The sequence below is a fragment of the Amblyomma americanum genome, chromosome 10, assembly GCF_052857255.1.
Source record: "Amblyomma americanum isolate KBUSLIRL-KWMA chromosome 10, ASM5285725v1, whole genome shotgun sequence".
NCBI lineage: Eukaryota > Metazoa > Arthropoda > Arachnida > Ixodida > Ixodidae > Amblyomma > Amblyomma americanum.
Window position 1 is genome coordinate 133,625,095 of NC_135506.1, and position 14,376 is coordinate 133,639,470.

A 14,376-nucleotide genomic window follows, 5' to 3' on the forward strand; every position below is an offset into this window, starting at 1 on the left:
AAGTTTTTCAGGCAGTCCAAGGGTCGTGAGATGCATCCATAGGCTTTGGAGGTGGTAGTAGCGCGGACGCCATCGCCATTGACATATCGGCTTGGTTCCGCTGCCACCATGTAGCCAGGCCGGCAGTTGGGCGAACAACGAGTTTATTGCGGTTGACCAAGTCACATATATACAGAAGCAAACGTGACGTAACAGATCCCGTGATTTCGGGGGCTTGGTGACGACTGCAGATTCAGCCGTGCTACATACAGGAGGATGGGCTTAAGAGGATTTCCTCTGGGTGCACCTCGACCGCGGTATGGTGAGAGACCGCGGGACATTGAGCAGTACCTGGCCGATCACGTGCTGCCTTTTACATTGCCACGACCGCAGTCTAGGTCGCCGTCTCCAAGACGGCGTGCTTCGCCCAGTCGCGCATCGACCTCTGGCAAATTCAGAGGCACATCTCCCCACCGGGAAAACTGAAGGCGGCGTCATCCGGGGGTAGGACCGCCGCGAGCGAGTGAACAGCCTCCATCCGACGGTTTGATGCGACGACCCGAACGCCGAAGACCTCACCCGCTGACCTCGAAGACGATCTCATCGGCGACCCCACCGACTCCCACATCGACGACCTCAACGATGACCTCAACGGTGACCTCACCCAAGACTTCACCGACGAGTTGTAAAAGAATGGTTTCCGCTGCCGAAATTCTAGACTCCGCCGACAGCTAAGGTGTGACAGCACTCGTGGACACCGGAGCCGACGTTTCTGTTAAGAGCAGCCAGCTAGCCCCGAGCCACGACATCTTGGTCTGGGCCGCAGATACGCACTGCTGGTTACCATGTGGTAACGCCGATTGGCGTCTGCACCTGCTGCATACAGATCCGCTGTGCAACTTTTATTGGTTCATTTGCAGTGCTACGAGAGTGCTCCAAAAAACTGATTCTCGGCATGGACTTTCTTAAATAATATTGGGCGGTCATCAACCTGGAGGAGAAGTTGGTATCATTTTCGGCACAGCCAGGCATTTATTTTGATCCCGAGCCGCGCAGAACAGCACTATACGTCTCTGACGACGACACAACGATACCGCCAAGAGCAAGGAAGTTTGTGACGGTGCACTGTGATACCCGCTTCGGTACTCGGGGCATCGCCGAAGCGAACATATCGCTGGTACTGTGGCGGCAAGTTTGCGTTGCTCACGCCTTTGTCAACCATGTTCATACCGAGCTCTTAGTGACCAGCTTGAGTTATCAACCCCAACATTTGACGAAAAAAGCAGTGATTGTCCACTCTGAAAAGCTTGACGAGCATGCCGGCCAATGTGCCTTTTCCACAACGGACCCCGGTAAAAAGGGAGAGGGCACGGCAACAGCCTTAAGACCGATGTGAACCCGGACCGTCTGACCTGTCAGAAATGCCCCGAGGAAAGTCTTATTGACTCTTCCGCGACTGTTCTGCGTCAACCTGCAAGGTTCGCCAGACGCCAATAACTAAGCAGCACATTATTGTCGAAAGTGACCAAAGACCGCTATGTCAGCCTGCTTATCGGGTTTCGTCGATAGAACGTGATGCCATCCGCCGCCAAGTTCCCGAAATGCTCCACGGCGTCATACAACCATCGACGAATCCCTAAGCCTCACCTGTTGTTCTCGTCGCTATGAAATGCGGCAGCCTAAGGTTCTGCGTAGATTACAGACATTTCAACAACGTTACCAAAAAGGACGTCTATCCGCTGCCGGGCATTGAAGACTTTTTAGACCACCTCCGCCACGCCAACTGCTTTTCGTCACTAGACTTGCGTAGCGGTTATTGGCAAATCGACGTCTATGAACGTGACTGAGAAAAGACCGCCTTCGTTGCTCCTGACGGATTGCACGAATTTAAGGTTCTTCCTTTCGGCCTGTGTTGAGCCCCTGCACAGTTCCAACGCATAATGAACACCGTGCTCTCTGACCTGAAGCGGTAGTCTTTCCTTGTGAACCTCGACGACGTCGCGATTTTCTCTGAGACGTTCCAGGAGAATATAAAGCGTTTGCGCGCTGTTTTCGAGGCAATTCATTCCGCGGGCCTGTCTCTCAAGCCTCAAAAATGCTAATTCGCATTTAGAGAGCTCAAGTTTATGGGCCACGTCTTGAGAGCTCATGGCCTTAGCCCCGACCCAGAAAATACGGCGGCTGTTGCTGCATTTCCCAATCCGCCAGATAAACGAAGCTTGTGGCGTTTTCTGGGACTTTGCGCCTGGGACATTACGCCTACTTCTCCAAGCTCGCAGAGACACTGACTCGGCTTACAAAAGACTCCGAACCCTTCTTCTGGGCCAGGATCAGTAAAAAACATTCACCGAACTTAAGGCCCCCGTCCAATCTACGCCTATCATTGGCCACTTCGACGAGGAAGCCGACATGGAACTGCACACAGATTCCAGCAATGTTGGCCTCGGTGCGGTGATTTTGCAGTGGCAAGACGATGTGGAGCGCTTGATCGCATACGCGTCACACTTTATGCCGTTCCGAAGTGGATTATTCCTCCACGGAAAATGAATGTCTCGCTTTGTGTGGGCAATGACGAAATTTCGTCCGTAGCTGTACGGCCGCCCGTTTCGAGTGGTCAGCGATGATCATTCCTTGTGTAGGCTTGCGAACCTGAAAGATCCATCGGGGTGGCTTGCAAAATGGAGTCTTCGGTTGCAAGAGGTTGACGTCACCATCGTGTATAAGTCGGGTCAGAAACATAGCGATGCTGTCTCACAAGCTCCTCTTCCGTGCCCGACGACGATTCTGCTTTCCTCGGCGCTGCCACTACATGCGACCTTGCCCACCACCAGAGGGCCGACTGGGAACTGCTGCCTCTAATCGAGTACCTCGAAGGAACCGCTCCGTCCCAGGCCCGACTCTTCTCCCGCGGACTTTCTCCTTTTGCTTAAGAGATGGAGTCCTCTACAAGAAAAACTACGGCCCGACCGAGACAGCATATCCCCTCGTTGTCCCAAACGCGCTTCGTCAGAAAAATCTCAATGCATGCCACGACAACCTTTCTTCTGGCCACTTCGGTTTTTCCAGAACATAGGGACGCCTACGCCGCAAGTAATACTGGCCTCGGCTTGCTGAGATTGTCCAAAGCTACGTTAGAAGCTGTTTTGAGTGTCAACGACGGAATATACCGCCGTCAAAACCGGCCGGCCTTCTTAACCCAATTGATCCATCGTAAATCCCATTTCAGCAAGTCGGCATGGACTTACTGGGCCCATTTCCAGTGTCCCCCATGATAGCCGATATATTGTGTTTGCCACGGGCTACCTCAGCCGCTACTGTGATACCAAGGCTCTGCCCCGTGCATTCCGGTTGAAATTGCACAGTTCTTTTTTCACCACATTGTGCTTCACCACGGCGTTCCTGTGGTTGCATTAACTGACCAGGAAACCGCGTTTACGTAGGCTTTTACAGATGAGCTCCTGTGTCTAAGTGACACCAGTCATAGAAAAATGACTGCTTACCACCCGCAAACGAATGGACTGAGTGAGTGGCTGAACAAGACCATTGCAGGTATGTCTCTATGTCGACGCTGACCATTTCAACTGGGACGAATACTCCCTTACATCCCGTTTGTGTACAACGCCGCCCTCCAAGAAAAGACGCGCTTCACTCCGTTCCGTTTGGTGTATGGCGTTGACGCCCCTGACCATGCTGGACGCCACCATGCTACTCCCGGACTGTGCCCCATCGTCCGTCACGGGCGCTGACCAAGTCGTTCGTGACGCAGAAACCGCTCGCCACCTTGCTAGACAACGGATTCGACACCATCAGAAAACTGACGCCCGGCGGTAAAACCTCCGCCTGAGGGAGGTGATTTACAAACTCGGCGAGCACGTGTGGGTATGGAGCCAAATACGTTTGCGCGGGCGTTCTGAAAAGCTTCAGCGCCGCTCCTTCGCCCCTACAAGGTGCTACATCAACCCAGCGAGGTGAACTATTAAGTGTTCCCGCAAGGCTTTGTCCGCTCTTCTCGACTGCCCAAGTCTGAACTTGTCCGCGTGTCACGCATGAAAACGTATTACGCCCGTTAGCCCCTGCCGGGGTTCACATTCAGTGCCGACGCCACACGCGCCTTCGCACTTTCGATGCCTCCATACTGTTTTCCCTCCTTGCCAGAGGTATCGAGGCGATGCGTCTTGAAAGGAGGGGGACAATGCCACACTGCTTACAGTCAGCGAGCGCTGCCATACGGCCGAGCGGCATGACTTGGCTCATGACGGAGCGAGGAAGACGATGCTTCTGCTACGGTGCGCGTTGATGGTCTACTTGGCCGTTCGATTAGGAAGCCCCGTTTGAGTCGCGCTACGTTTGTTAGCGACAATATTAAGGGCTTCTGGTTTCAATAAATCCTTGAAATGGGCTCCTGTACTGTCGTTTCTTCCTCTGTGCTGTTCTTTTTGGCGATTTATTTATTCTACAAGCTATGAACCAACTTGGCCCGCAACACGCTTCATTGCAGTAGCTCACTTCTCACATACCTGCTAATCCTAAAGAAATCTTTGTGTGTTTAGTGCCTGTTTGGAGAACTATTGTCACTATGCACGAGATAAAGAAAATGACCCGCCTCCGCAGCCTCAATTTCAAAAAACATCCGTACTAAACCTTGCCGTGCGGTTAATATGACTAATCAGCAGTCTATTCCTGTGCTGCCATGTAGAACACGAAGGACTCACGACGCTTCACCGTGATGTGAAAATGACACACAAATCGTGGCGTGATGAATTGCTCCTTCTCCTAAATGCGACTTGGGCAATGTGGCAATGCCACTTCGATAACATACCAATGGTGGTTCTTGTGTGCTGGGGTGTAGTAGGTGACTTGGGCACGACATAGTTGCCCCCCTCAGTTTCTTCAGTTTCCTTGCCCTCGTTGGCTGCTGAAAAGGTAAAACACACTAGCTTATTATATCTCCCGCCAGCAAGACGCAAATAAAAAACCCCGCCCTCAATTCCTCACAGGCACCAAGAGCGCAAAAAGAACGGCTTTCAAAAGGGCTTAGATAAGAGAAAACGCGGCTCTGCAGATCACGCTACTTTTAGAGCTTGTCGCCCATTTCAAAGCTTTTTCTGGGGGACTCAACTTTACGTGCGAACTTCCGAGAAGAAAGGATGTCCAGTTTTTGGACCTGTTGTTTAGCTATGAACCAACTTACCTCCGTTGGACGTATAACCCTCGCTCTAAGAACGGTCTTCTTCCGCATGACAGCGCTCACTCAAATTGATTAAGCGAGACAGTTTTTCATCCGCCATCCAGGCAGCGCTGAAGAAAAGCTGTCCCCATACGATGCATAGCAGTATTGAGAAACAAATGCAACGTCTTTATGGTGCTGGCTCCTCACCAGCACTAGTCCGTAGCGTTACAGAGACCCTTTTCCAGAAGTTGAAAGTGCAAATCAAAGATGCAGGCAAGCAAGAGCAGGCAAAACGGCCTCCCCTATCCGTAATGCTGTTTCTAAAAATGTTGTCCCATTACTTAAAGAAGGTCGTGAAAAGGAACGATGTTAATCTTGTCTTTTCAGCCCCGTGCAAACTATCACAAGTTTGTTTCCTGCTGCAAAGCAAAAGAAAAAGGTTTGCCCTATAAGACATGTAAATCCATTCACGCAGTGCTACATGTCTCATCACCAGATATCGTTGAGGTGTGGGAGCGTGTATATCGGGCGAACCGGCAGGTTACTAAGCGAGAGAATGCTTGAACATCGCGGGAAGGTATGTAAAAAAAGTGGCGAGCGCCTGGACGACCATTGCAACACTTGCAAAGGGTGCGAACCATTACACATGCGCACGGTTATTAGAACACGAGCGAGGACCGAAATAAGAAGGGTCTTTCTTGAGATACGGATGATCGCCAAGGCAGGAGACAAGATCGTCAGCACCCCGTCAATTTTACCTTCAGTCAAGAAGTTGAGTCTTCTAGATCCACTATAGGTACGTCTCTGTCTTGCGTGACATTTGCTTTAATTCTTGTTCTTTAGAACTGTTTTTACCTTTTCTTTGACTCTGCATGATTTTGAGCGTTTGACACAGGCTTCGCGTAGCGTTTGGTTTTGTTACGCGTTGTGCCTTTTTGACTCTGCTTTGCTTCGACTATTGACATAGTTTTGCAGCGACTATGTTGTTCTTTTCGTCTATGTTTTGGTTTTTATTCTTTGTTTCTGTAATTTGCCTCGTGCTGCGTGGGCACCGAAAATTGATAGCTCAACTTTTTCAATCCTGGTTTCTAATGATTCAACCTGGTTCTTTAGTTTTATTGGGTTCGGGGCTGACGTAGCGTGGCACCGATGCTTTGGTGCTGTGTGCAACGATGTGTACGTGTTATTTTTCCCATGCCTGCTGTTTTTTCTGGTCACTTGATTTCTGGATGGCATTATAAAAGCTGCTCATTTCTCTGAATAAATTTGTTGGTAATAAGCGCCAGTCGTGTTCACTTCTTCGTTTGTCCTTCTCTTTTCGCGCTGCATTCTTTACCATCTGTAATGTAAGCCGCTGAAAGCGTTTCCTTAATGCAATTTCCAATGTTGATCTATCGGACGTAATTTTGTTTTGGCGATTGTTTTCACCATTGAATTGGCATTGCTGCTTTCAACATTTTAGAGCAGCAGCATTTGAACCCCGTTTCGGGGTTTCGTGTTATATATTCGAACGAACCACTAGATGCGCTGCCGTGGAAACCACTCAGTGGGTGGTTACCATGAAACAAGCATTGTATGACGTGACTAGAGGAATCTGTAAAGAGAGGATCGTTATCGGAATCATGCCTGCGTCGGCCTTGTGCGTGCTCTTACAGCAACAGATTGTTGCGCCATTTCATTGTATTAGCGTCCTCGTAGAAATACTAGTATGTCGTAGACGTGCAACTGGTGGGCACGATTACATGAGGACCACACGGATGGGGGTTATCGTGGAATGAGGAGGGTGCGGCGAGAGTGTAAAATGGGACACCCGGCGGGTGATTGCCGCGGCAACCATCCGCGGCGTAGTAACCCTGCAAGGAGAAGGAAATTTTCCGTTGAAGAAGGAGAGCATGGGAATAGCGCACGTGCAAGCAGAGGTTGGTTCCCCGGCGAAACACCACGAAGGTATAGTGGCCATGAGGGGTGGACGAGGAGTGTTAAAGTGGAAGTAGTAGGGTACGTATTGCTAGAGCGTAGGGATGTGTAACCGTAGGGTTCTTGCCACGGAAACCATTTGGAGGGTAGCTATCGCAGAAACGGGAGGGAGACTATGTCTAGAACGGAGGAATGCAGCACGATCTAGCAGGACAGCTGCTACAAAATGCGCTGCCCGAGAAGGGGGTTTGTGTGCAAAACTAAGAATTTGCGCTCTGTAACTACCTTTACAGTGTGATTAATCCTTTTAGGCTTCAAGGTATAATCATCATCGCCATCAGCCTAACTATGTCCACTGGAGGACAAAGCCCTTTCACATATTTTTTCAAACAAATCGTGTCATCTACGTGCTGCGGCTGCCCTACCTTCACAAGGTTTCTAATCTAATCTGCCCACTTAATCACCGCTACACCTTGCTATGCTTCGGTTCTCTTGGAATCCACTCCGCCACTCTTAAGCACCATTCAATATCTTGCTTTCGCATTACATGCCCTTCTAGACAGCGGGCTGTTGCGCGGGGGTCCATCGCATGCGCACCTGGAAGCCAGTAGTCTGGCCTTCCTTGGTCATCTTGTTCGGGTTTTGTTTGGGCTCCTTGAGCCGCCGCAACCTCGACACCGTTCGAATGGGTTTGGTTTTAAACAAACATCGTAAAGTGCCTGGAAGAACAGCGGTTAGCCGACTCTACCTTGGACGGTTCCGAGAAGACGAGGCCTTGTAGGGCAGCGTTCGGCCGCAAGGCGCAGCCCATGGGCAGATTCTTTTGGTTTAGAGAGGGGTGTTCCCAAGATGTCGCTTTCGAAAGCACATCACTTGAGGAACCGGATGTCCCAGAGACAAGTAGCGAGGGCAGGGATCGCCGCTAGGGAAGTGCGCGATATGCCGACTGTGTTCGTTTTTCATGTATTTTCCTTCGCGTTTTTGTATGTTTCAATCTGTGTGCAGTAAATAAACGGAAACACGCCACATTTTCAGGGAATGCACACTGTGCTCGCGAGTCAACAACCCTATGAGCACTGGCGTGCTATGGGCTCCTTCAGTTAAAATAAATTACACTCATTGGCTCTGACAAGCGCACTTCCTAATGGCTGTAGAAAGGGCCCCCAGAATGCTGCGCACAAATATTAAGGGCGGCTTTTTTCGCGAATGAAGGAGATGAGCGGAGTTCAGGGAAAGACAGTAGATGAGATCGGGGAGGACGCAGAGCCGATCGGACAAGGGCAGATTCATTCTCGAGAGCACACAGAGAAGGACTAGCGGAACGACGCGAAAGACTCAGACGCTTCGGAAGGATTTGACAAGCGAGTGAGCGCGTCTTGATAGAGAGAGTGGCGCAAGTACCCCTCTAGCCTACTGTAATAGTTTTGTTTGACCCGTGTAATAATTTATACATCATCATCATTCCCACCACCGTCAGCCTGACTACACCCACAACAGGGCAAAGGCCTCTCCCGTGTATCCAGTTAACCCGGTCTTTTACCAGCTGCGGCCACCGTATCCCTGCATGCTTCTTTATCTCATTCGCCTAGCTTACTTTCTACCGCCCTCTGCTACGCTTGCCTTCTCTTGCAAGCCACTTTAGGACCAGCGATTATGTTGCCTTTGCATTATATGTGCCACCCAAGGTCATTTCTTCATGTTGATTTTGACTAGGATGTCATTTACCTGTTTGTTCTCTCACCCTCTCTGAACGCTTCCTGTGTCTTAACGTTACACCTATAATTTCTCTTTCCATGGCTCGCTGCGCTGTCCTTAACTTAAGCTTAACCTTTTTCGTTAGCCTCCAAGTTTCTGCCTGATAGGTGACTACCGGTAAAATACAGGTCTTGTATACATTATGTTAAGGGATATTGGTAAATCAGTTCTGCTTTCAAAAGAACAAATGTACAGAATTAGCAATGATAGCCATAAAGGAAAGAATAGTGTAAAATATTGAGAAGCAGCTGTGCACAGTTGAAATTTTTGTTGACATTAGAAAGGCCTCTTACTCTGTAAATCATGACATGTTGTAAAACAAGATCGGCTGTTATGGCATAAGACACATTGCATTATCCCTTATTAAAGATAACCTTTACAATCGAAAACAGTATGTGATAATTGGAGATTGCTCGTCTTGTCATGGCGCTGTATCCATAGGAGTCCCGCAAGGTCCAATATCAGGCGCACTTTTGTTTTACTTTACATTAATGATATATGCAATATACCTAATACAGATGAGGCAATACTATATGCTGATTGGCCGCCGCGGTGGCTGAGTGGTTATGGCACTCGGCTGCTGGCCCGAAAGACGCGGGTTCGATTCCGGACGCGGCGGTCGAATTCTAGCGGCCCGTGTACTGTGCGATGCCAGCGCACGTTAAATAACCCGAGGTTGTCGAAATGCCCGGAGCCCTTGACTACGGCTTCTCTCATAGCCTGAGTCGCTTTGGGACGTTGAACCCCCTAAACCATAAACCATATATGCTGATGATACTAATGTCCTTTTAGTGATTCTGACTTGATGCACATAACTGCGAATTAATTGTTACGTGAACTTTCTGACTGGTTATTTTTAAATAAGTTAGAAGTAAATGCGCACAAAAACAAAAATGTTGTTTTTCAGTCAAGAAATGTATAGGTAGATAGCAATTTCAACTTGCATTACCGCAACAAATCCATACAATCAACATCATGTATTGATTATTTGGGCGTATACAGTAATGAATTTTTATCTTGGAATGAGCATGTAGACCACCTAAAAATAAAGTTAGCAAAGGTGGTTGGTGCATTGTGGACGCTTCGAAATTGCCAAATTCTTGAGAAATTTTTATTAGGCCTTTATTATGGCTTGATACAGTCTCATTTGTATTACTCCCTTTAATCGGGGGAACAACGACTCCTAATAACATTAAACCTTTAACAAGTCTTCAAAACAAAGCCATTAGAGCAATTGAAGGCTTAAATCCTGGGACAGCCAGAGATTTTTTCGAAAGGCACACTGTGTTGTATATGCATCAGTTATATAGATACATATATAAACTTGCAATGTACATTTATTTGGAGAGGAGGAATATTCGCGCTTTTTGGAGCAATTGAATCTTGAAAAAAATTAATCTTTTCCTTTTAGAGTAATTAAATACAGAATGCCGCGGCTTAGGACCAACTAAGGTCAGAAAAGTTTTAAATACTTAGTACGCTCTCTTTTAAATCAGAATACAGAAATTAATGTTGCAATGGAAACTTCGACCGTAGTGTTTAAGAGAGATTTAGTTAAGTATCTGAGCACTGGTTTGCTGTTTGATATGTTTTGATGTATTTATGTCTTGATAATGATAAACTCTTTCGGATAACACTTTTCAAATTATTAACACGTGACCCCTTTTCGTGAAAGGCTTCTTGTGGGTGAATTATATCTGCTTTGTTGAATAGTTCTGCTGTTTTCGTGGAAGTATTATGCGTTTGTTGTAATGCTTCTTTATTATTTCTGTAGGTAATATTCTTTTAGTGCTGTATTTGTAGTGGCGGCATTTGATTTCCCTAAGTTCGATTTTGTGTTTTTTTGTTTAAAAAAATTGCACTGTTTCCGAACAATAGAAGAGTTAAGGGGCCTCGTCAGGTACACAGTGGCTTTTGTCCCTGATTTTTTAGCTTTCTGTACATAGCAAAGAGGAGGAGGAGGAAAACATTTATTCACAGCATAAAAAACTGGGTGGGTTCAGTACGAGAACCCATTGGTCGCCATCATAATCTGGCTCCTCTCAACCAGCGCTTTCTGGTCGAGGGGCTGTGTCTATGAAGGGTTGCCTCCCAGCGCTCATAAGATGGATCGCGATTGCTGTCCAAGTCTGGGTTTTCTTGACATTCCCAAACCGCGTGAAAGAGTGTGCCAAGTGCTCCACAGAAGGGACAGGACGAATCGTAGGTGTCTAAGTACCACTTACTCATTGGGTAAGGATTGGGCAGAGTATTAGTTTGTAGTCGCCTGATTATGTGCTCTTCATATTTACTTAGGGTTTTGTGAGGAAGAGGATATTTCCTTCTTGTGATCTTATAGTACTCCATAATTTCTGCGTAGCTTAGCAAGGGTGAGGGGTTGTCAACTGTGCCAGAGAGAAGCTGCGAACGTGGATGGGAGCACGAGAAGTGAAGGCGAAAGAACGACCGCTGTTCGCAATGAGGGCTGGGTCGTCGAGACTGAAGCATTGAAAAGGCCGAGGTACAAGCAATTTTATCAGCCAGAAGAGCAGATGGGGCTTGTTGATTTTTCATTCTGAAGTAGCAGTGCAGAACGTGGACGGGAGCACGAGAAGTAAAGGCGACACAACGAGCGGTGTTGGCAATGAGGGTTTGGTCATCGAGACTACAGCATTGAAAAGGCCGAGGTACAAGAAACGTAATTATCCAGAGCATCAGATTGGAATTGTTGGTTTTTCATCCTCATGTAGCCTAGCATAACGTGGACGGGAGCACGAGAACTGAAAGCGACACAACGAGCGCTGTTGGCAGTGAGGGCTGGGTCGTCGAGACTGAAGCATTGAAAAGGCCGAGGTACAAGCAATGTTATTAGACAGAAGAGCAGATTGGGCTTGTTGATTTTTCATTCTGAAGAAGCAGTACAGAGCGTGGACGGGAGCACGACAAGTAAAGGCGACACAACGAGCGGTGTTGGCAATGAGGGTTGGGTCATCGAGACTAAAGCATTGAAAAGGCCGAGGTACAAGAAATGTAATTATCCAGAGCAGCAGATTGGGATTGTTGGTTTTTCATCCTCATGTACAGTGCAGAACGGGGACGGGAGCACGAGAAATGAAGGTTGCAGAACGACCGCTGTTGACAATGAGGGCTGGGTCGTCGAGACTGAAGCATTCAAGAGGCCAAGGTACAAGAAATATTATTAGCCGGAAGAGGAGATTGGGCTTGCTGGTTTTTTGTCCTCAAGTAGCAGTGCAGGCAGCTGTGGTTTGAGCGCAGTCACAAGGCAGCTGCACTGTGAGCAGCACGGACAACTCTCCCACTTACCTGGCTATCCCGGCTCTACTTTCTCTGCAGTGCCACAGGCCTCATGCGAGCAATGTCTTGGTTTCAACGCATGAAAATCTGAGACCCACATCGACAGTTATCGACGCGCCTGCGCAGAAGCTACGACTGGATAAGCTGTGACGTCAACGCATTTTCGTCTATAAAAGGTGATGACTGACCGAACGACATTTCACAAGGCAGCTGTGGTGTGAGCAGCACGGACAACACACCCACTTACGTGACTATCTCGGCTCTACTTTCTCTGTAGGTTGGTGCTTTGAGAATTGCAGTCAAGAGTTTGACGAAACGTCGTCTGGTCAGGTAGAGGCATAATAAAAACATAGGGTCACTGACCAAGTCAAAAATTTTGACTCGGTCATCCAAACAACACAAGCAACATTAAACAAGAACGCTGGCCTCATGCCAGGCATCTACGCCCGATCTTTACGTCACATTCTCCGGATATAAATTCGCCACCGCTGTTGTCCTGCTCACTGTGAACAAGAAACCCGTACGGGTTTCGAAACGTCTTTCTTTTTTCGACTATGGTCAGTGACTGCTACTTCACTTCATTGCATCACCATGCCTAACCAGACGGATTTCCGACGAACTCTTGACTCCGGTAGCCTTAAATAAGGTTCCCGAGGAACCGAGTCTGAAGATTTTTCATTTGAATTAGCGATCGGTGAACAATAAGAACGATGAAAAAGTCACTTTTCGACTCTTTTCCCTTTTCACTTGAAGTCGTAATGTTTACAAAAATCTTGCACCACGACGAAGCGAACTATTTAAATCTAGACCGCTATACGCATTTTGCCTTGAATAGACCAAACCGCAAAAGTGGCGGCGTTTTAATCCAAGTTTTGAATACTCGCACAGTTGCAGAGGTAAAGCAGTTAACTTTACCTACTGCTGACTACGAAGTGCAAACTGTTGAGAATTATCGCGAAGTATACACTGTATTGTGCCGCCACCCGGACGGTAGTTTCGAGATATGCCTTGATATGCTTGAAAATCCTTTGATTATGTGTCCACCAATCGACAATCATCGGTCTTAGTGGGCGACGTGAACGATGACATGTTAAGTGTCTCGACCCGACAAACAGAAATTATGCCACTATTTGATGCTTACGGGCTTTCGAACCTTATCAATGCTCCCACTCGCATAACCTGCACTACACCCTCCTCTCTAGACATCATCGTTACTTACTTCGAAGGTTGCAATGCAAAGGCTGGAACACTTCTATCAGACATACGTGACCACATCCCAACTTTCGCTTTCATTCATGCTTTAAGGTCCAATTGTGCCCGGCCGACAGCTTGCAATAGCTGTCAGCGCATAGATATGATAATCCCGCAACGCTTCCGAGCTCATATGTGTGCAGCTAGATGGGATGACGAAATGACCTCGAAACACGCGAATGACGCATACAGCATCCTGTTAGATAAAATAAAGTTTGTGTACGATAAATGTTTCTTGGCTCACCGTCCTCGCAAACAAAAAGCTAAAAATCCCTGGATAACGCAGGACCTACTGCGCAAAATGAAGGTTAAAGAAAAGCTTTAAAAGAACATCTATTTGGGCTACATGGTTCATTTCGATCCAGAAAGGAAAACATTCTGTGCAAGATTCTAGGCAGGAGCGGTGATAGTAGGGCACGAGAGGTTTTAGAGGCGTACCGCATCAGATAAAGAGGAAAGGAGTGTCAGCGATACATCTGTGAACCTTGCTAAAGCTGAGATTGTATATATCGAACGGTTTTGTTGATCGCACGTCAGTATTCTGTCTGCGCATGCCAAGATTTGCTCGCCTTTCAAGGAATAAAGTCAGAAGAAGTTAGCGCTCGTTTTACGTCGTTCTTCTAATGTGTCTGTGTGTTTTTTCGGCGCTAGTGTTTTCCTTTCTAGATCGAAATCAACCATCTAGCCCAAACAGAAGTTCTTTTAAACTATACGTCAAAAACTCAGGGCCCTTTTTTATGTGACAACCTGTCATCTTCATCTCATATTGACACTTTTGTTTCCTTCATCGTTGCGTCAACATGCCGTGCAAGATATATTTCGTTTTGCCTTCGCAAGAGTCTCGTTCCGGAAGACGTGAGTGCTCTCTTCAGCTACTTACGGCCGCCAATAGGACTTCTGAAGCGTATTTGCAAACTGCTGAAAGCGGAGCTGTGGCGACAAACAAGAAGATATTAAGAGCATGTGCGTGCTCTCTGCTAGAACATGGATCCCGGATGGCTGGCAGAGAT

At 47.7% G+C, this 14,376-nt stretch overlaps 1 protein-coding gene across 1 annotated transcript in view; it reads right to left on the reverse strand.

The window, feature by feature from the left end:
- Nucleotides 1-14,376, reverse strand: part of LOC144108726 (uncharacterized) — a 282,666-nt gene that overhangs the window by 228,415 nt on the left and 39,875 nt on the right. Inside the window, exon 2 of the mRNA XM_077641896.1 lies at nt 4,799-4,894. Within this exon, the coding sequence (XP_077498022.1) occupies nt 4,799-4,894 (96 nt within the window). The remainder of the gene's footprint in view (nt 1-4,798; nt 4,895-14,376) is intronic.